Genomic DNA, 23781 nt, shown 5'->3' on the forward strand with positions numbered 1-23781 from the left:
GATTGCAACATTGCTGAAGTGCTGATAATTAGGTCGCTTTTATCACTAGAATAAAAGACAAATAGAAGGGAATGGAGGATGCTTGGGATAAACATAAAGCTATATGATGGAACCAGAGTTGAAGGTCTAAGAAAGAAACAGCCTCTAAGCTTTCAGCTATTAGTATATGAAACTTTCTTTCATACTAATGATTTTATGTATGGAATGTGGAAGAAAGAAAAGAGTGATCAGCCATGTTTTACTATTTGTAAGGCAGTAGTAGGAGTTCTGAGTGACTACAAAAGTCAACTTCTTTGACTTCCAAGGCTCCGATTTTAGTTGAGGTAATAGTCTATTGCAATTCTTGGCATTGCCTCATAAACATTACATGACTACTCTGGGACGAAATAGTAAGAGTTTTGAGAAAGGAGAAACTTAACAGCTTTTTGAAATTTGTGAAATTTGAAATGGATGAGTGGAAAGCATTCTACTCGGGGAGATGGCTGGAGTAAAGTATGGACAGTTTACTCATTTCTAGAAAAGGAATACTAACTTATTTTGATGTTTGGAAAGTAGATATTTAATAGTATGTATTTCATTTAACAAACTTTTTCAAATGTTTAGGACCCGAACCCAGACCCAATCTTAGAGGAGAGTCAAGGACATTTAGGGTGTTTTTGGATCCAAACCAGTATCAACAAGATATGACTAATACCATACAAAATGGGGCAGAAGATGTGTATGAAACTTTCAATATAATAATGAGAAGAAAACCAAAAGAGAATAACTTTAAGGTAATTTGGGGGCTTTAAGACCAAAAATGCTGCATAATTCGAAAAACTTTAAGACAAATAATAGATACTAGGTTTAAATGACTTGTTAAGAAAATTATCATCACTGCTTTTTGATTCTAAGCAGTTCTCTTAGATTAAATATAGAAACTTAAGAAAATTTATTTGCTAAATCTCTTTTGTCTTTTGATGAATTTAGAAACTTAAAATATGAGTTAATTCATGTGTTATTCCTTCCTGGCTTTTTGAATATAAGGCATTCAGTTTGTGCTCCAGTGTGAGGTGAAGAAAACTGCTTGTTTATTTGTTTACTGGGACTTGTTTTATGAATTAAAAGTAACACGTATGGAAATTTAGGGCCTTGAATTACTCTATGATATAATGTGTTTATACTTTACTTGTTAGTGGAAAAGGAAGATTTGGGGACTAGAGAGTTTTATTTTCATAATACTTTGTGTGTAGAAGAGTTTTAGTAAAGGAAGGTTTTAAAAATTATTCTTTGAAACTATTGATAAAACTTAAGCATTAAGCACTTCTGCATTTGGTGAAAGCAGCTTTTGCACAGTGTCTTTCTCCACCAAGCATAGTCCTTATACATTATCATTTGATTATCCTTTTTACTCGTTGTTATTAAAAAAGAAAGCCTCACATACAAAGGAATTTACTCCTCTCTCATCCTTTTGTTGAAGACAAAATAATGGAAATACCCTTCATTTCTTTGGTCTTACACTCCACCTGCAGTTCATCAGTCAGTCTGATTGACTTACCCCCTCCACCGATGCATGTCCAGGACACCTCATCTCTCACATTCCTGCTTCCATTTGTGACTGCTCTTCCCCGTAGACCAGCAGTTGTCAACCTCTTGGAACTCATGGACCACCAGTGGTTGGCCATCGCTGCTCCAAAGATTTTCTTAAAGCTTAAGACTTAGACCACTCTCCACCTAGCGGCTGAATGCCGGTTATACCTGGTACCCTATTCAACACTGTTTCGTGTTTTGTTTTGTTTTTGTCACAGTGGAAAGTTGTTCTCATAGTCAGAGAGGCCCCTTCCCTCTGTTTTCTGGCTACCTCCCCAACATATTTTTCTAACACTTTTCCCTTATTCACTCCATGTCAATCACACTGGCCTTTTTTCTGTTCTTTAGCAATCCAAGCCATTGCACACAGTGTTTCCTGAGCCTGGGCAGTCATCCCCCAAGCATTTGCATGGCTTGTTCTCTGACTTTATATGGGCAGCTCTGTTTAAATGTCACCTCCTAAGAGAAATCCTCTCTGGCAACTTTATCTAAAGTAACATCTCCCTTTCTTACCATTCTTTACCCAATTCTCTTTATTTTCCCCTACAGTCTTTATTATACCTGATAATTATATACTATTTAACTGACTTTAGAATGATTTTATATTGTTACTAGAGGCCCAATGCATGAAATTCATGCACGGGGTGGGGGGGTCGCTTCAGCCCAGCTTGCATCATCTTCAATCCAGGATCTCTCTCACAATCCTGGACCGCTGGCTCCTAATCACTCACCTGCCTGCCTGCCTGGTTTCCCCTAACTGCCCCCCACCCCCAGCCTAATTGACCCTCAGTGCCTCTGTGTGCTGGCCTGATCATCAATAACTGACCCCCCTGCTGGCCTGGTTGCCCGTAACTGCCCCCCTGCTGCTGGCCAGGTCACCCCCAGCTGCTCCCTCCCTGTTGGCCTGGTTGCTCCTAACTTTTTATTTTATTTTATTTTATTTTATTTTATTTTATTTTATTTTATTTTATTTTTATATCTTATTGATTTTTTACAGAGAGGAAGAGAGAGGGATAGAGAGCTAGAAACATTGATGAGAGAGAATCATCGATCAGCTGCCTCTTGCACACCCCCTAACGGGGACATGTCTGCAACCAACGTACATGCCCTTGACCGGAATCGAACCTGGGACCTTTCAGTTTGCAGGCCGACACTCTGTCCACTGAGCCAAACCGGTTTTGGCATGGTTGCTCCTAACTTTTACCCCCTGCTGGCCTTGTCGCCCCCAACTGCCCCCTCCCCCCCCTCTGCCAGCCTGGTTGCCCCTAACTGCCCCACCTGCAGACCTGGTCACCTCCAACTGCGTGCCCCCCCCCCCCCCCCTGCCAGCCTAGTCACCCCTCACTGTCCCCCCTGCCAGCTTAATTGTCCTCAACTGCACCCCTTTTGCTGGCCTGGTCATCTCCAACTCCCCCCCCACCCCCAAGCCTGGTTGCCCCCAACTGCCACCCCTGACGGCCTGGTCACCCCACTTAGCCTGCTGTTTGGTCGACTGGTCATCCCTCACTAACCCCCCTGCTGGCCTGGTCATAGGCAGCCATCTTTTGAGGGCGTGAGGGTTAATTTGCATATTATCTCTTTATAGGATTTATTATTATTACATAGGATTTCTCTGACATTAGAATGCAAGTTTATGAGGGCAGGTCTCTTTTGTCTGTATCTGTTTTGTTTCTCTCAGTAATTGGATTTCAGTCAATTTACTAAAAATGAAAAGTTTCTTATATTTATTCCCCTGATCATTTTTTAACTGCCTACTGAGTCTGGTATTGTGCTAAGTTAATAGAGCTAATAGAGATAACTGAGGCACAGTTTATCCCTTTGGGGAGCTTAGACTACCACTAATAAGTGAAGTTAGAATTACAGATAAATAGCTACCATGAAAACTTAGAAGGTGCCAAAAGTCGTAAGGAGGATGCAGGTAGAAGTGTCCTGGAAATTCAAAGAGGCATTTAGGTTCTAATCCAAGAGAAAGGAGGGATGATAAACTTGCCTGTTTGGGAAAGGAACAACGCTCTTTTGGTATCTTGGGTATTTCATTTTATACCTGGACAGCAGCCCTTGTTTATTTCCTTCCTTCTTTTCCTGTTTGTACAGCCTGTCCTAATCTGGATACTTCTTGCCTCAATAATTGCACAAAATAGCCTCCTTTGTGTCTACCCTGTTCTCCTCTTGTCTGCCACCTGTCATCTGTTCTTCGTACCCTTCCACTGGTCATTTCACTCTGCTTCTCAAAACATTTCTGTGACTATGTTAATGATGACATAAGTCAAAGCTTTTTCACAAATCCTTTACTTGAGCTAAATTGAAATGCCACTTTTCCTCCTTGAAACCTTTTCTAAGGTCAGAAGTCTCACCTAGCTCAAATTGTGCTCCTGGTATATTTTGTAGTATACTTTACTCCTTGCCATGTTCTGCTGCTTTGTATCATCGTTAATGACATATTTTATCTCCCTACTCCCTACTAGAATCATAATTACCTTTGAGATTAACCCAGTCTTATTCATCAAGTGAACGTACTCATTTATCTGTTCATTTATCCCATCTTTTTTTTAAAAATATATTTTTATTGATTTTTTTATAGAGAGGAAGGGAGAGAGATAGAGAGCTAGAAACGTCAATGAGAGAGAAACTCCGACCAGCTGCCTCGCACACCCCCTACCGGGCATGTGCCCGCAACCAACGTACATGCCCCTGACCGGAATCGAACCTGGGACCTTTCAGTCTGCAGACTGACGCTCTACCACTGAGCCAAACCGGTTTCGGCCTATTTATCTCATCTTGAAACTGTTCTACATCCTTGCTCTCATGGAATTATATTCTAGTGATGATTAGACAAATGGTAAATACGTAATCAAGTACATGAATAACAGAATATCAAGTAGGATAAGTGCAAGAAAATAAAACAAAGCAATGTGGTAAAAATGTGACTTACATGCACTGCCTGTTATTTTGTTATCCTATTGGATTGTCTAGCATTTGTAATGTAAGAATGGCTGGTTTTGTTATTTTAGTCTTTGACATTAGTACCCAAGCCTTCTGATTTACATATGTGGAACAGATCACTTTTTTGGAATAATTATTGGAAAGACTAAGAGTTTGCTTTGGCTTTCAGGAATTACTTTTGACAATGTATAAACTACTGTAATGAACTTTTATTGTAGTCTTAATTCTTTCAACCTGAAATTTTTTTTTTTATCACTCTCACTTTATTTTTTATTTCTTATTTTGAACAATGCCAATTTTAATATTTGTTTCACAGTTGAGGCATGCTTTTGGTTGTGTGTGTTAGCATTGAGGAATTAAGGATTATAAAGGAAAGAAAACTCCAGAAGTTTCTAAGAGGAAGTATTAGGTCTAGTAATAATTAATGTTGTTTTCTAATACTTTTTAAAATCGAATTTATTTAAACAATACAACAAAATTTAATCAACAATATAGTTGCCATTGTTTTCTACTACTTGTGCCCAACGCTCAGGAACCATTTTAATCCCTCTGTTGTAAAATTCTTGTGATTTTGATGCAAAAAATTCGGTCAATGCATTTTTGAGGCATTCTTCATTATTAAATTTTTTTCCAAGAAGAAAGTTTTGCAAAGAACGAAACAAATGGTAATCGGAAGGGGCAATATCAGGAGAATATGCAGGTTGAGGGAGAACTTCCCATTCCAACTGGCGCAGTTTTTCAGCAGTGATTCTTGCAGTATGCGGTCGTGCATTATCGTGGTGAAGAATTATGCCCTTCCGATTAATCAGCGCGGGTTCTTTTTCTCTTAAAGCTTGGGCTAACCTTTCCAATTGGGCACTGTACACTGCACTTGTAATGGTTTGGTTAGATGGTAAAAGTTCATAATAAAGAATTCCTTTAAAATTCCACCAAACACACAACATCACTTTTTTCGCATGCAAGTCAGGTTTTGGCGTGGGCTGCGGAGCCTCATTTTTGTCCAACCATTGAGGCCGCCTTTTCAAATTAACATACAGCACCCATTCTTCATCTCCGGTAACAATTTGCTCTAAAAACGGCAAATGGTTTTGACGAGAGAGGAGCGAACTGCAAATTGTGACTCTGATTACGGTTGTTGTCGGTCAACTCATGAGGAACCCATTTTCCAAACTTTTGGACTTTGCCAAGTGCACGCAATTGATTGGAAATTGTTTTTTGTGAACAATTTAAAGTTGTCGCAAGCTCTTGTTGGGTAATTTGAGGATTTTGCACCAAAAGAGCTTGAAGAGCTTCTTGATCAAAATTGGACACACGGCCTCGACCACTCTTGTCATCTAACGAAAAATTTCCCTCGCGAAATTTCTCAAACCAACCCTGGCATTTTCTGGCGCTAACTGCATCTTGACCAAGAGCCCTACAGATGTTTTTTGCAGCCTCACTTGCTTTTCTTCCTAATTGGAACTCGTAAAGCATGCAGTGCTGAATATGCTCTTCATCCGCCATCTTCTTAGCCCTAGTTTTGCAACAAAAACCAAACCAAACACAAACTTTTTCAAGCAAAACTTGTTAATTGCACTTCACACGTTCTGTAGATACCACGTGTTTGAAGGTTATACAAGTCAACGCCAAGCAAGATTTTAAACGAATGTTTAAAAACGACATTAATTATTACTAGACCCAATATGTTCTTTAAGGGTTTGTTTAATATTGTTTTCTTGCTGTTGGATAGACCCAGTTGGATTTTCATCCTACCCTACAGAAGTAAGTCTGATTCATTTATGACATTCTATAACTCCTAACGGATAAACTGTTCTTGCTAAGTTTGGTCTTTTGTTTAACTCAGTGTATGGCATCAGCTTAAAATATAGCTGTTGATTCAGTCTAGCCAAGCACCTGTCAGCAAAAAATAGATTCTTGCCATGAAACAGTCGGGAATTTTGGATTAGTGCAGCCAGCTCTGCATTCCACTCAAGTGCACATGTTTGGGATGTCTTCTTGATACGGTCTTCTGTTCTTTACTGGCAGGCTGTGCTGGAGACTATTCGGAACCTGATGAACACTGACTGTGTGGTACCTGCCTGGCTGCATGACATCATTTTAGGTTACGGGGATCCAAGCAGTGCACATTATTCAAAAATGCCCAATCAGATTGCCACCCTGGATTTCAATGACACATTTCTCTCCATTGAGCATTTGAAAGCCAGCTTCCCTGGTCTCAATGTTAAAGTAACTGTGGATGACCCAGCTCTACAGATACCCCCTTTCAGGTAAAGTCCAAACTGTCCTCCTTCAGGCTTTCTGCGGCCAGTCCAGTTCAGCCTTTAGGACTGCAGCTAAACTGAAATGCACATTTTCAAAAACGTCAAGTTTTGAGCACCGAGTTGGATCTTGTTTGTGCGGTCTGTACCTTCACCATATACTCACTGGGGTGAATTTATTTTATTTGACTCTAGTTCTAATTATTTGTGTAGTAGTTATTTTGAGACCACAGTCAGAATCGCTTTGTGTGTTATAAGGGATCAGTAAATGCTTATCTGAAGAGTACTACATAAATATATTTATAGTAGGGGTGTCGAACTCAATCAGAGAAGGGGCCAAAATCTAAAATCCAGCCTAAATCGCGGGCCGAATGGTTTACTGAACAGTCATAAATTGTCATTGTGATGGAAACGCAGCGGAGTGCAGTGATGACAGTGCAGTGCGGGCCACATTGCAAGGCCTGGCGGGACGGATTTGGCCCGTGGGCCTTGTGTTTGACACATGTGATTTATAGCATTGCATTGAAAAAATACGTGTGTATAGTCTAGTATACTTGCTAATTAATACACATAGCCATGTGATTTTGAACTTTGTTTTGTTTTTTAAATTCTTTCATTTTTAACCTTGCTTGCTTTCACAAGTTTTAAATATTTGCAATATATTATAGTTACATTTAATGTTCAAGGAGTTTTGGTTTTAAATTTGAATAGAAATAGGACAAAGTACCTGAAGCACCGACTGCTCTTCCCTGAGTTCCATCAGGCAGGTAGTGACAAAACACTCTGTGTACCTTGGGTGGTAGGAAAGCGCCTGCTTTCTCTGTTGGAAATTACAACATATAATTTCAGTTAAATATAAATATAATAATTCTGCATGTTAAAAACATGCATCCTTATAACACCTACTTAACTGTAGTCTTCCTCTGTACTTTCGAAATCCTATTAATGGCAAAATCATTCTTCTAGTTACCCTGCCTTGAAATCTTGGCATTATTTTTGAATTTTTTTACTCCTCTAACTCCTGCTATGCTTTATAGACTCTGCTTTAAGGATGCAGTTTTATGTCACTCCTGACCACAGCCTCTCTAGGCCCTAAACACTTCGGTCTTTGGTGGCAGCATCTTTTCTGCCTTTTTCTCCTCACTGAACCTATCACATGCTTTACTGCTAGAGTCATTACGCTCCCTAAGAAACTGAGTTGTCCTGTTGCTTATCACAATAAGGGCTAACCTCTTAGCCTCTTTGTTTCTTAGTACTTGGGGAGTAGGTATTATCTGTGCTTTCAGAATGGGAAGAAAGACTGGAGAAAGTGCACACAGAGAATTAACGTTTATTTTAACTTTAGGTGTTTCATTCACTTCCCCAGGTACCTGTGGGGAGTTGCCTCTTGGGGTATCTCTGACCCCGGACTAATAACTTCTGCCTTAAAGGCTTGGTATTCCAAAGGTGCCATAATGAGGCTCCCGCCTTTCTTTCTAGCCTTAAATTGTGTCCCGCACTCCAGCAAAGATACTGGTGCTTCTTTCTTCCTGGAGTGTCTTCCCTTCCATGCTTACATATCTGAATTCTTCAAAGCTCATCTTAGATGCCAGGAAGCCTTTTCTAATTAAATCAAGGACAAAGTGTATAGCACTTTACACACCTTAAATGTGACTTAAGCATATGTTTCTTTGTTTATTTTCCCTTAATTGAATGACTTTTTCTAATCTGAACACCCTTAACACATTTTAGTGCTTTTAATTCTGCTTTTCTTCAAAATTTATGTACAGATAGTGCAATTCTTTAGATCATAAATGTTTCTTACTGATCTGATTATTCTTTACACAATGTATGCACAATGATAAACATTGTTAATTGTAAAACTGAACAGAAGTTTGGTCTTGTAGGATAACTTTTCCAGTAAGAAGTGGAAAAGGGAAGAAAAGGAAAGACGTGGATGGGGAAGATGAAGACAGTGAAGAGGCCAAGACCTTAATTGTTGAACCTCATGTTATTCCTAATCGGGGTCCTTACCCTTACAACCAACCCAAGCGGTAATTTTACTATCTGGGCTAATTATAGTAATTAATAATAGTTTGCTATTTCAAATGGATTTGTAATTTTTTTTTTAAATTCTCTGATTATTTAGAAATTCTGTTGCTATATCCTTTCCTTCTAGTCTATCAATTGGCTGAATAGTTCAGACATTTTGGCCATTCTGTAGTCATATTTCAGAAAGAAACATTTTCAGGTACTATGAGAATGAACGTTAGAGGGATACCTTAACTTCAGCACAGGGTTCTTACTTTATGACCATGTATTACTTGTAACAGCTGCTCATTGCATATGTGCCATAACTAATACAGTGGCAGCTTGGACACTTCAGATGAAGTCTGGGATGGGCTAAATATATTGAAAAATAACTAGTCTTCTCTGCCCACAAGTTTCATTCAGTTTTAATTGGTCTGTGGAAAGGCAGGGGTGCCAAGAGTCATTCAGAAGAGATTAAGTCATGTAAGATGTGAGTTCTAGAGACCTACTGAATCACATTGGCTCATAGTTAACAGTGCTGTACTGCACACTTAAATGTAGTGAAGAGGGCAGATTTCTTATTATGTAATTTTACCATACATACACATAGGGCCAGCCTGAGGGGGAGAAGAGACTGGGAGAACAGGAACAGATGCAGAGCAGATGTTTAGAACTCTGGTCACTGTTGTCTACATTTTTACTGAATGTCATTCCTCTGTGTTTTCAACCAACTTTTTATCTCTCTAATTTACAGTAATACAATTCAGTTCACTCATACACAGATAGAGGCCATCCGTGCTGGAATGCAGCCTGGGCTAACTATGGTAAGAGCATTATTGTCACACGTTTTTACATGGATTCGGACCAGAAGTGAGCATCTGATTTTTATAGTGTGTGCTATTTGAAGCACAAAAGCCAAAATGAAATAAACGTTTCTAAATACTTGTGACATCTTATGCATATGGAGATCTTGCTACTCATTTCAGTGTTCGTAAATAAAGTTTTATTAAACTACCACTATGCTCATTTGTTTATGTGTTGCCTGTGGCCACTTTTGTGTTACATTTGCAGAGGTTAAATGCTTATAGCAGAGATAATCTGGGTCACAAAGCCTAAATGTTAACTTGCCAGCCCTTAACAGAAAGGTCTACTGACAACTGATTTAGACATGTGTTTAATTTCCAAGTTTTGGGAGATTTTTTATTATCTTCCAGTTACTGATTTCCAATCTAAATCCGTTATGGTCAGAGGACTTACTTTATATTATTCCAATTTTTTAGTTTTTTTTTATTTTGTTAAGGTTTGTTTTGTGACCCAGGATATGATCTATCTTGGAGAATATTCCATATGAGCTTGAGAAGAATGTGTATTCTGTTGTTTGAGGGTGGAGAAGTATCCTATGTATGCCAATCGGATTAATTCGGTTATAGTATTGTTTAGTACTTCTCAATCTTTGCTTTATTCCACTTAATATCAGTTGATTACTGAGAGAAGAGAATTGAAGTATCTGTTTCTCCTTTTTAATTCTGACAGTTTTTGGCTTACAAATTTTACAGCTTTATGATATGTATACATACATTGTTACATCTTCTTGGTGAAGTAATGTTTGTCTTCATCACTGGTAAATTTCTTTGCTTAAAAGTCTACTTTGATATTAATGTAGTCACTGCATCTTTCCTTTGAATAGTGTTTATGTGATACATCTTTTCCCATCATTTTACTTCTAAACTACTAATGTATTGGAAGTGAGTTTCTTCATATATATATATATATATATATATATATATTATTATTATTATTATTATTATTTATTTTTTATTGATTTTTTACAGAGAGGAAGGGAGAGGGATAGAGAGTTAGAAACATCGATGAGAGAGAAACATCAATCAGCTACCTCCTGCAAGCCTCCTACTGGGGATGTGCCCGCAACCAAGGTACATGCCGTTGACCAGAATCAAACCTGGGACCCTTTAGTCTGCAGGCCAATGCTCTATCCACTGAGCCAAACCAGTTAGGGCAGAAGTGAGTTTCTTGTAGACAGTATATAATTGGGGCATGTTGTTCTATGAATTCTGGAAGTCTCTGTCTTTTAATTGGGTGTTTAGACCCCAGGTAATGTATTTACTGATGTGTCTGGATTTAGTTCTACCATTTTATTATTTATGCTTGTTCCCTTTGTTTTGTGTTGCTGTTTTTCCTTTCCTGCATTCTTATGTGTTATTTGTGTAGTTTTTAGTTCCATGTTTTTGTTGATTTATTTTGTTCATTTATTATATCTTGTATAATTTTTCTTAATGGCTGCTCTAGAGAATTACAACATACATACTTAATGCTTCACAATCTTCTCAATCCTTTATCTCAAGTTTCCTCTAGTATCATTTCCTTTCTTTCTGAAGAAATTCTTTCACCACTTTTAAAAGCAGACCTGGTAGCAATGAATTATCGTTGGTTTCATCACGTGAGAATGTCTCTAATTAACCTTCATTCGTTAAAGATATTTTCACCGGATATAGAATTCTACTTTGACAGCACTTTAAAATGTTATTCTACATCCTCTGGCTTCCATTGTTTCTGATAAGAAATACGTAGTTATTTGAAACATCCTTTTGCTCTATAATGCATCATTTTTTTCTAGTTGGTTTTAATAATTTGTCTTTAATTTTTAAACATTAAATTATAGTGTATCTGGGCATAGATTTCTTTGGGATTATTCTGTTTGGGGTTTGCTGAGCTTGATACTGTAGATTTTTATGTCTTTTGCCAATTTGGGGAATTTTCAGCCATTATTCCTTCAAATACATTTTCTGTACTGTATAGTTTTCCTCTTTCTTTAGGACTTCAGTGATATGAATGGTAGACCTTTTAATATTACAGATTCATGAGGCTCTGGCTATGACTTGTTTTACCCCTTCTTTCCTGTTTGTTATTTAGATTAGGTGACTTCTATTGATCCATCTGGAAGTTCATGGACTTTATCCTGTCTGTTAAGCTATTAAACTCATCCAGGGAATTTTCAAACATTTTATCTTTCAGTTTTAGAATCTCCATTTAGTAGTTTGCTATGTTTATCTCCTTTTTAGGTTGTGGGCCCACCGGGTACAGGAAAAACAGATGTGGCAGTTCAGATCATATCCAATATATACCACAATTTTCCAGAGCAGAGAACTCTTATTGTTACTCATTCCAATCAGGTAAGAGAGAAAGAGAGGAAGGGTTGGGGAGGGGAGGAATGAAGGGTGAGGGGAAAAAGGGAGAGAGCATGAGTGTGCGCGCGCGCACGCACACACACACACACACACACACACACACACACGCACACACGCGCACACACACGCACACACTCTTAAATGTATAGAGTGGACCTGGGGGAGGTAAATAAAGAAGGAGCAGGAATGCATGGAAGCACAATGGAGATTACTACTTGTGTGATAACCTCATCCTAGGTAAACAGAATACCAGGAATACCAGGAAAGGCTAATGAGTATAGTGTTTGTTACTGAGTTATTCTTAGGTTATCACTGGTAAGGACTAGATTGTATTGAATAAAATATAAAAACAACCTTTTCTAATTGAGGGGGCATCAAATTATGGCAAGGCTAAGCAGAATATTTAGATATGTAATCAAATATTTGGATTAAATTGCTTCCCCCATCTTATGTGCTGAGCTAGAGCTTTTACTTTGAAGCATTAATAGTGTTTTTCCTGCTAATAGGACAAATATTTCTAAAAGACTGAGTCTAAACTGTATTACTAGATTGAACTTTAAATCTTTGTGAAGTATACATATGAATATAATGGAAGTATACCTGGAAGGACTATTTTAGGTTGCAGGTTTAATATATAAGGCTTTATAAACAGCTGAAGCAAAAAAAAAATTCCTTTTTTGTAAATAATGGTTGAAAAATTATTTTTATGTCTACCTGTGTGATGTGATAGCTGTCACTCAGAAAGAAGAAAAACAAGTAACATTTATTAATTCTCATGTAGAATGTGAAAGGCAGCTTTCAGAACGTTCAGCATGTTATGAAACTTGCATGGTAGTCTGAACCTCTGAATGTACTTATTTTCTCTGAATACATAATAATGGTGACTTGGTTGACCAGTTCTGCAAAGATTTGGTCTACAAAGAAGTATTGGTTTTTAGAATGTTAACGTCATTTATTCTGTTTTTCATCAACTTTTAATTAACAGGTTTTAAAAATACAATACTATTATGTTTGTTCATATCATGCTTTTAGAAATGGTGGCATGATGTACTAAAATTGTGCCATGAAGAGGGTTGATTGAGAGTTTACTTTGATAAAAAACAAAAAACAAAACACGTGTAGATTTACTTTTCTTCTATTTAATAATATTTAGTCTGTGATAATTTTTCTATTTAAAAATTCTTAGAGTGAATAAAGAATAATATGAATAATAGTATTTTTTAATTGATTTTAGAGAGAAAGGGAGAGGAAGAGATTGAAACATCGATGAGAGAGACATCTGTCAGCTGCCTCCTGCACGCCCCCGACTGGGGATTAAGCCTCCACCCTGGCCTGTGCCCAGACTGGGAATCGAACCAGTGACCTCTTAGCGCATGGGCTGATGCTCAGTCACTGAGTCACACTGGCTGGGCTATTCATGCATTTTTAAATAAATCTTGTCATAACTTGATAATAACTGTCTGTGGTATCCTCTATTAATGATTGATTTGAATAACACAGTTATAGAGAGGATTATTTTACAAAAATAGTCAAAGACTTATTGTTTCCTAAGGGCTTTTTTTGATCTTTAGCTCATCAAATCATCCTTATTGATCTCTATCAAATTGTTAAATTTTTCACAACTATTTTTTTTTGCACAATCTCTATGTGCATATATAATTCAAGCAATTCTCCAACATCACTCTAATTCACAATGAAAACTTGCAGGTTTTTCTGAGATTTCACTGGGAGTATTTTTGCCACCTAAATCTATGTTATTCCTGAACTTAGATCGCAAAAGGTTGGATAGTGAATAATATGATGTGGTCTGATCAGTTGGGCCTCCAACTTTTGGCTGAAAAATATTAAGATTTTTGGGTAGTTGGGAATTTTTCTAAAAATTATGTGTATCGCTTTAATTTCTAATTGGTAGAATTTTGATAGCAAAGGATGTTTATATTGTATTTATCTTATATAACTTGGATGTTGATGAGATTGGATGATCACTTGATGGGCAGGCAGGGTTATACTGATGGTAAATTGAGAGAAATGTTTGAGTGAGGGCTAATTTTTAAATGATGTTTTATTAGTGTATCTTCCCATAATATGAACCTTTTCTCATTCTGAAAAGCCTTGTAACTGCATATGTGCAGATAATAAATACTAGGGGACCCTAAATAAGAACATTGAATAGGTAGAAAGGAGTGGCTTTCATCAGAAGAGTTGGCTATCAATGAGTGCTCATTGTTGCATTGAGATCTTTAGACTTTCAGCCCAAGATTCGAATGATGCACTTTACTTTTTACACTGTTGTCCTCTCGGTGCATTCTACCAAAACACTCATCTCCTGAGAGTCCTTCTCCAACCAAAAAAACTTCCCAGTTCTCTGCAATCCATGGAAATTTCATTGAGTGAAGTAACGTGGTTATTCATCATTTTAGTAATTGTTATTATTTGGGAGAAATAGAAACTGAACCCAAACCTTTTTTCTTTTCATAAGTTAAAAGCAGAGATTTAATGGTTAGATGATTTTTTATGGTTATTTATTTGGCCTGGTATAAATAGGCAGAATTATCAGAATTCAATAACTGTAAATGGACAAAAATATAAGATGTTTCCTTTTTTGTTTTGATTTGATTCATATCTGACTGAGCAATGCTTCTCTTCTGCCCTCCTAAATATTGGTTGTTACTTTTAAGGGAGTGCTGATTCTTTAAAACTCACCGTCATCCTTCTGGTTTTATTCTCTAGGCCCTGAACCAGTTGTTTGAGAAAATCATGGCTTTAGACATTGATGAGCGCCACCTCCTGCGTCTTGGTCATGGAGAAGAAGAGCTGGAGACAGAGAAAGATTTCAGCAGGTGAGCAAAGGGGGATGAATTTTGAAATAGTATACAAAAGAATCTAACATTCTCCTTGTTGTATATCTAAAGCATTAATTAGGAAGTTGATTCATTTAATGAAATGCAGTTGAAGATTAATGGCATTGTAAGCTTTGGAGTTGTAAATATTATTTCAGGCTCTTCTTGCAAGTTTAGCTGGGCTTTATGTTTAATACTAGATGCCCAGTGCACAAAATTTGTGCACAGGGTTGTGTCCTTTAGCCCAGCCTGCACCTCTCCAATCCGGGACTCCTCTCGCAATCTGGGACTGCTTGCTCCTAACTATTCGCCTGCCTGCCTGATCGCCCCTTACTGCCTCTGCCTGCCATCCTGATCACTCCTACCTTGCCCCCCTGCTGGCCTGATCAGACCCTAACTTGCCCCCATGCCTTCCTGATCGCCCCTAACTTGCTCCCCTGCTGACCTGATCGTCCCTAACCACCTCTGTTTCAGCCCCCGGCCTAAGCTGCAGTCTGGCCTCCCTCTGTGTGAGGCACCCTGGCGGATCAGGGGATCGGGGATCGCAGCTGTGCCTCGGCCCTTTGCAGCCATCCACATTGGATTCTATTATATATTGCTTTTTAAATTTAACATTATATTACAAAATTTGGCATTTTATTACAAAGTCTTTATAAGCATTCCCCCTTTTTTCCCCCTCATTACCAAAGTGTTCATTGTAGGAAACATTTTAAACTATAGATAAGCACATAGAAAAAAAAAATTTCTTGCTATGATGTTGATACCTTCTAAGTTGGAAATTTCTTAAAAACATAGACCATGTCTTATCCCTTTTGTATTCTTGATCATTGTTTGCTGCCTCAGAGGTCAACTGAACTCTGGAGCGGCAGGAACATGACTTCTTCTTTTGTCAAATCTTTAAATATGAGAACTTCAATGTTTAAAAACAGTTGTGATCTCTTCTATTAGTAAAAGGTCATAGGGGGCATTTTGTTACAGTGGAAAGAGTATGTATATAGCCTTTGGAATGCAATTCTGGTGCCACTACTTTTTTGTTAACTATCTCTTTCCAAATGTTATATACTGTCCAAATTTTAGGTTTCTTACATATTCAGCAAATGTGAACCTACTAGGTTCAGGTGCCAAACCGCATGCTGGGATGACAGAATGAAAAATACATTACCTTTCAAGGCCTTTAGAACAAATTTACATTTGTGATGGTATAAAACAGTGCTATTCAAAGCAGTCAGTGGGTAAACTGTATGTTCTTGGTCTGATGAGATAAACTAGTACCAGAATGCACTGTACTATTTGCTTCTTTGTGAAGAACTTGTCCTGGAAAACAAAAATTGATAGCTGAACTTAAATGGTGTGTTTAGTGATGTCTTTGATTTTTTTCTTCCTCACAGACCACTAACACATTTGTAGGTATGCACTGATCCATAGGGTGCACTTTAAGTAACTTTGGTGTGAATGATCCAAGAACTACTACTTATAGTAAAATATAAACTATGTTTTCTGTTTTGTTTTGTTTTTTAATTTGGCTATTTATAGTTTCTGATATGATTTTCCTTGAATATTTTGTTGACAATTTCCTTTCAAATCTCTTCATTACATAATTGTGTCCTTTGGCTTAATTGTGATATCTAGGTATGGAAGAGTTAATTATGTCCTGGCTCGAAGAATAGAACTTTTAGAAGAAGTCAAACGATTGCAAAAAAGCCTAGGAGTTCCAGGGGATGCTTCATATACTTGTGAAACAGCAGGCTATTTCTTCTTATACCAGGTAGGAAGTTAAGAGTTTTTAAATCATACTTCATTTTATGGTCTTCAGTTGGAAACTGAAATAGATTTTTGTTTTAAATATATTTTATTGATTTTACACAGAGAGGAATTGAGAGGGACAGAGAGTTAGAAACGTCAATGAGAGAGAAACATCGACCAGCCGCCTTTTGCACACCCCCCACTGGGGATGTGCCCGCAACCAAGATACATGCCCTTGACCGGAATCGAACCTGGGACCTTTCAGTCCGCAGGCCGATGCTCTAACCACTGAGCCAAATCGGTCCCGGCTAAAATGAATTTTTGAAAGCTTTTTTTCAGGGAATAGATTGAGATACATGCTATTGCCATAGCAATATTGTGAATGTTAAATTTATTTTCCCTGTAATCTTCAATTTTCTTTGCAAACTTTGCTTCAATGAAAGGCCAATGTTGGTACTTTAAATTTTTTTCTTGCCGAGACCGGTTTGGCTCAATGGATAGAGCGTTGGCTTGGGGACTGAAAGGTCCCGGGTTCGATTCCGGTCAAGGGCATGTACCTTGGTTGCGGGCATATCCCCAGTAGGGGGTGTGCAAGAGGCGGCTGATCGATGACTCTCTCTCATCGATGTTTCTAGCTCTCTATCTCTCTCCTTTCCTCTCTGTACAAAATCAATAAAATATATTTAAAAAAATTTTTTTTTCTTTCTTCCTTTTTGCTATTATAAAAGTTTTAGTTATTCTTTAAAAAATATATATAAATATATAAAAATATATATAAATATTAGGTAGCTGAGATATATATATATATATATATATATATACCTAATGGTAACAAAGTGCAGTTTTGTAACTTACTATGAATATTAATCAATTAATAAAGAAAAACATGACCTCCTTTTAAATTTCCAGAAATAAATTATGTTTTAGAATTAATTTTAAATAGACAGGAGTTTAAGTTAAAAATTTTTTTGACTTCAATTTAGAGGTGTGCTTTTTTGCTTTTGCAAGGTTAGTTCTTGGGTATAAAGCCAATGAGAAACAAAGGCAAATAAAATGAATACAAATGAACTTTAATAGCCAGTTGGTTTCCTAGTAATTTTAAATGGAATAAAGCCTAATAAAATAATGAAGACTTTGTATAACTTTATTATCTTTAAACTAATGCTATTTGTATATTTTAGGTATAAATTGTAACAATAAAATTTGAAAAACGTATATGAAAGAATGGGTTTGTGCTCAGTATAAGTGGATATGCACAAACCATGTGAGCCCATTTAAAATGAGCATATTTCATGTTTTCTTATGAAACAGGAGAGATATGCATCCTCCTACAAAGTAGTCTGCATTAGACTCAGACTGTTTAGAAGTTTGAAGAATGGGATAAAGATCATGCTTAAATGCATATTTGGCACAAAATAAAAATCACTAGGCTATCAGTCAAAATGACGTGTTTTTTAATTCAATTTAAAAAAATTTTTTAACATGTCAGACTCACATGAGTAAAGTTGTTTGAGGGGAAATTCTCAAGCTTTGTCCCCAGAGAGTCTCTTTCAATATTAGGGTGGCATCTAGGGATGTACATTATTATTTAGCTTCTTAGCTATTCTGCCTAAGGACCACACTTTGAGAAAAACTGGGATTGTAACAGAAAAAGACCTGGGAGAAGCACAGAGATTGAGATGAATTAAATAGGAACTTTGTGGTAGGGGCATAGTTAATATCATGCCAGAATATAATTGAACTCTATCACAAAAGTCATAGAATGAGCTTTCAAGTCTGTACTCAGCTTAACCAGAAGTTCTTTATAAATGTACTAAAGAGAATTGGAAAAATTATAATGGTCAGGAAGAAGGGTTAAGTGCCAAATTGATTTAAAAACTGTTGAAGCTTAACCTACCATATGGAGAGAAACTGAGATTAAAAAAAAATACATTGACTTTTGCATAAATTCTTGCATAAATGGAGAATCTGAAATGTTTGAGTTAAAGTCTCATGAGAGGACCCTAAAGTTTTTCCCTTTCTAAATTTTTTATTAAAGACCCCCCCCCCCCATAATCTTAAAGGTAAAGTTACTTTTGTAAAAGAAGGGCAGATAGTCGATTAGTGACTTAGGTAAAAAAGTTATTTTGGGTTAAAGATTGCTTTTCTTACCTTTTACCCAGCAGACCTTATTTTAAAAAAATTTCTCTTTTATCATTAAAAACATAATTAGCTGACAAATTTAACCTCAAGTCCTTTTTTTATAGGTAATGTCTCGCTGGGAAGAATATATCAGCAAAGTGAAAAATAAAGGTAACACATCTCCAGATGTCACGGAAGTCTCCACTTTCTTCCCTTTTCATGAGTACTTTGCAAATGCTCCTCAACCCATTTTTAAAGGTCGGTCTTATGAAGAAGACATGGAAATTGCTGAAGGATGTTTCAGGCATATTAAGAAAATCTTTACTCAGCTTGAGGTAAGGATTCTCAAGTTCTAACTTTTCTTTAAAGGTTTTAAGTTCAGTTGTTGGTTGTTTTTTTATGTAAAGTAAATTAAATACTCAAATCTGACAAACCAGATTATTTCTTTTAAGTGAGCTTATTGAAAATACTTATAGTTCTAGTTTAAGAAATAAGTAAAATTTAATATGAATTGAAAGCCCGTTATTCTGACTTTTCTGGTGTCAAAGTCTTAATATTTGAGAAAAGGATGAGCAAACAGGAGATTGAACAGTGGTTCTTTGGGTTGGACTTTGAGACTGCCAAGTGGGCATTCTTAGTTCTTCATGCCTTTTCAGTAGGCAGGTGAGGTTGCTGGTGAACCAGGATGGTTGATCCTGATTAGTTAGGTGAAATAAGAATCACCACTATACAAAGAATATGTTTGGAGAAGAATGTGTCTGGAACCCAGGGACCCCTTCATTGTTTTTCTGTTCTTCTGTCACATACCACTGCATTAAATTCACCATTGTTGTGAACACTTGAACTAGTTTCAGTTTCCTGGAGAGATCTTAAGTAATGTAAATAGAGTGGTAATTTACCTTTTATTCAGTATTCTTTGGGGGTTTTGTTTGTTTTTTAATCCCCACCAGAGGGTATGCTTAGAGAGAGGAAGGGGAAGAGAGAAAGAAAAAAAACATTGATGTGAGAAAAACCTCTATTGGTTGCCTCCTGTAAGCTCCCAACCAGGGATTTAACCCACACCCCTTTGGTATATATGACAATGCTTTCAAACAACTGAGCCATCCAGCCAGGACTAGTATTTTTGTTGATAATGCAAATGTTTTGCGTTTTACAAAAACACAATCCAAATTGTAGCTTGACTATCAGCTATTATTTGAATTCAATTAGTACCAAATTAATAATGGAAAGAATTATGCTTCTTTAGACCTAGTATATGATATGTTTAAATTCTTAGGAATTAAGTCTGATTAACTGGATTGTATGGATATTTGCATAAGCTATGTTTATTTTCCTAAAATAGTCTCTCACTGCCCTTCCTTCCCCTCCACTTCTGTAGGAATTCAGGGCCTCCGAACTGCTTCGAAGTGGACTGGACAGATCTAAATACCTTTTGGTGAAAGAAGCCAAAATCATTGCCATGACCTGTACTCATGCTGCCTTAAAACGACATGATTTAGTCAAGTTAGGTTTCAAGGTAAAGACTTGTATTTTAATTTCTTAATTCATCATTTGTTTAGTTGTGAGTTTGTCTTGTTTTTAATGTAGGCCATTTCCCTTGGAGATTGACCTACTACTTTTAGAAGTTTGCATTTATAATAACTTAAAATGTCTCTAAAAAGTGATGACTTTCTATGTTTATATGATTAGTGAACTCTATATGTAATTTTTCTAAATCAGTAATATATCCATTAAATAATATTATCACCATATGATTGTCTAACCAAATTTTAATACTTATTAAGGTAGATTAATATATTTTCACTATGTGAAAAATATCTAAACAGAACTGAAAGCTATTAAGATAATATTTGGTGATGCTTTTCACCTATTAAATAAGCATCTACTCTGTATGCTTGCATTGTTCATTCTTCAAACACACTTTCAGCCCAGTTATTTGTTCATTCAATAAAGAAAACGCTTTCCATGTGAGGACATGGAATATTCTTATTTAGACTGTAAGAATGAGGTATTAAATTATTTAATCACATGATAAAGACAAGAGCGCTAAAGGGCATGGTATAGCCTGTGACTCAGTTGAAATGGAATGTAATAATGAGCAAACAAATTTGAATTTGCAGACTGTGACTTTGCTAGTGAAGTAGATTTTATTTCAATGCACATCATTTAACTCCCCTGCAACTGATTTATCTGTGCTTGTTTAAAATATGGTTTCTGTACTAGTTTGAATTCAGAATTCGCAAAGTATTTGTTGTTGATGAAAGTAACTGACAAATTTTTTAGTGTTATGCGTTCACTGAAAGATAGGTGTTAAGTAAATTGAAGGTGATAGAATTGTTGTTATCTCGGATGAAAGGTTTCTCAGTTGCAAGTAGGACAATAATATATTAAAAGGTAGTGTGAAGTTACCCTTTTGAAAATTATTAGTGAGACTTTTCACCTATTTTATTCTTGGGGCTGACATAAAATACACTTTTGAGTTTTATATTAAGTCATATCAGTTCAATAACAAGGGGAGATGATTCAGTTATAATTAGCATGTTATGCTTGCATGTAGCTTTCCACATGCAGATTCTAAAACACATTACTTGTAGCTTATCACATTTTAATTATTCATTTCTGTACTTACATTGTGCTACATACCTAAAGATTGTTAGCATGAGTGCTGAAAGTATCTGTTGGATTTTTTTTTTATGTTTTTTATTTTAATGTTTTATTTTTATCCAATTTATACATGTCTATCTGGTTTAAGAGCTTAAGAACCTTATAGATCTGCTTAAAAATTTAAAAAGGCAGTCTCCTATTCTTTGACCTCCCCAATTATCCAGTCTTTCAACTCTTTCAGGTTTTCCTTTGTTGTTTTAATCTATATCAATAAAGAATGTTAGATTTCCATTTTAAGCCTTATCTTCTGACTCTGTGCTGTGCCCACAGAGACATGTGCGTACATTTCCAGTATAGTTATGTCACAATTTTGCTTTGTGACTAAAATCTCCTTTTTAAAAAGCAGAATCTAGAATGAAACCTGTTTTAGGTTGGGAGTTTAGAGGAGGGCTAGACACATTGGGGTTTAGCCTGATACTTTCAGAGTGAGAAAGAGCCCAGCAGACAAAGTGAAGAGAGGATAGCATGAAGAGGACTAGAGGCAGGAATGGTTTTGCCATTTCTAGGTCAACATGGTTGAAGCATAATAATGAGGAGAAAGGTGATATGTAAAGTACACCACACTATAATGGATTTTTTTCCGAAGACAGTGAAATGTTTGACACCAGGGAGGTGAAGTGATTTGGTGACTGCTTTATCAGTGATGTAGGTGGTATAAAACAGGAGGGGAGTAAAGAGATTGCTTGCAGTAGTCAGAGTAGTAGCTCAGACTAGAGTGATAGTGGTAGTAGAAATGGAGAAAAATGAATAGGTTCAAGAGGGAGTTCTTCTAGGTAAAATTTATATACTTTGGTTATATATTGAATGCCTGAATCAGGAGATTGTTGAGTGCTGAATCAGGAGATTGTTGAGTGCTGGTTAGGATTCATAAGGAAGAAAACTTGCCTATGCTAAGAGTACCAGTAGATGAGAATTACAAATTAGTTGTTATAGAATAGTTATGGGGGTATAAAGTACAGCATAGGAAATATAGTCAGTAATATTGTAATAACTATGTATGGTGTCAGTTGGGTACTGGAACTGTCAAGGGGAAAACATATCATTGGCTAGCCACTATGCTGTACACCTAAAACTGCTACAAAATAATATTCAATGTAAATTAAAAAAAAAAAAATTTAAAGAAGTACCAATGGAATTGACCTCATATATAATCATAAATTGATTTGCTTGTGTAGAATTTAAAGGACTGAATTGATATTATAGTCCAAGAAATGATATACAGGATCTCCTCACGGTAGAGTTATATATTTAAGGGGCTTCCCTGAGGTTAGAGACAACCTGGAGAGGCAGAGGCATGGTGATAAATAAGATCGTGAACTTTCTGCTTGAATGATTTATTACTTTTATCTGAAATTATTTAAATGTTTTGCGTGGTTGTGGTGATGATGGTGTGTGTGGCTTTCAGGCTGTCTTGCTGACAGACTTTCCTTCTCTCTTTCTCAGTATGACAACATTTTAATGGAGGAGGCCGCTCAGATCCTAGAGATAGAAACGTTTATACCTCTTCTGCTACAGGTAAGGTACTGAGATCTGAGACACAGAAGTGTGCAGGGGCAGCATCAGAAAGCTGGACAATGTTAGGGTGCTGATTGCCATAGTTAGGTATTTTCTTTAACATCATTATGTTTGATATACTATTTTTAAGCCTGGAAACTTCCTTTTAAAATATTCACTGGTTATTTAGTAGTTTGTATTGTTTCTTGGAGAACAATTTAAAAATTCATAGTCTATGTCTATTTTTTGAAAAAGTGAAATAATTTTAATAAAGAAAATTGCATTTTTATGGTGTTTGGAGGAAAGATAGGCTTTTTTTTCTTTCATTAAAGTTGTTTTTAGAATTCTTTTTTGTTTATTGGGTGGAGTGCTTTTCTTTATTTTATGCCTAAATCTTTTGAGCTAAATGATGATGTTTAAAGTATGTTTCTTATTGTACAATATTCTTTACAATGAACGCATTAAAAACAAAATGTGGAATTCTAATTTAGAAATCAAGATTGCTCTAACTTATAGATAAAATTGGGTTCCAAAAATAGTTTTTTGTGAGCCAAGTTTTTTGGGACTTGAAATGTATTTTATCAGGGTATGTTTCAAGAATAAGGAGACACATGGAGGAGGAAAGTGAAATAGTCACATAGGAAATTAAAGAAGGGTTAATTTTTACTGCGTTGGGGGTGCAGAACTGGCTCTCAGCATAATTCTGATACAAGGGTTTATGTTGACCTGTATGGGCATCTGTTTCCTCCTGTGTACTCTTTGTTAGTTCTGACCTATACCTTCCAGAACTCTTTGGATTACCAAATGTTAAAATAGGGTAATTCCATGCTTGCCTTCTCAATCCTCCATCCTTCCTCATATGCCATCAGCCAGATGCAGAAGTAGGAGACTAGCAGGATAATCTTTCAATTAGAATATTTTGCCATTTCCTCA

At 36.5% G+C, this 23781-nt stretch overlaps 1 protein-coding gene across 3 annotated transcripts in view; it reads left to right on the top strand.

The window, feature by feature from the left end:
• The window catches only part of AQR (aquarius intron-binding spliceosomal factor), an 89626-nt gene that overhangs the window by 50038 nt on the left and 15807 nt on the right, over window positions 1-23781 (top strand). For all 3 annotated transcript variants that reach the window (XM_036446731.2, XM_036446748.2, XM_036446739.1), the window contains 10 exons: window positions 604-773; window positions 6538-6779; window positions 8657-8803; window positions 9535-9604; window positions 11861-11971; window positions 14717-14826; window positions 16456-16591; window positions 18816-19025; window positions 20069-20206; window positions 22798-22869. In XM_036446731.2, coding sequence (XP_036302624.1) covers window positions 604-773; window positions 6538-6779; window positions 8657-8803; window positions 9535-9604; window positions 11861-11971; window positions 14717-14826; window positions 16456-16591; window positions 18816-19025; window positions 20069-20206; window positions 22798-22869 — 1406 coding nt within the window. The remainder of the gene's footprint in view (window positions 1-603; window positions 774-6537; window positions 6780-8656; window positions 8804-9534; window positions 9605-11860; window positions 11972-14716; window positions 14827-16455; window positions 16592-18815; window positions 19026-20068; window positions 20207-22797; window positions 22870-23781) is intronic.

This window comes from Pipistrellus kuhlii, unplaced genomic scaffold (genome assembly GCF_014108245.1).
Source record: "Pipistrellus kuhlii isolate mPipKuh1 unplaced genomic scaffold, mPipKuh1.p scaffold_m20_p_1, whole genome shotgun sequence".
Classification (NCBI taxonomy): Eukaryota; Metazoa; Chordata; class Mammalia; order Chiroptera; family Vespertilionidae; genus Pipistrellus; species Pipistrellus kuhlii.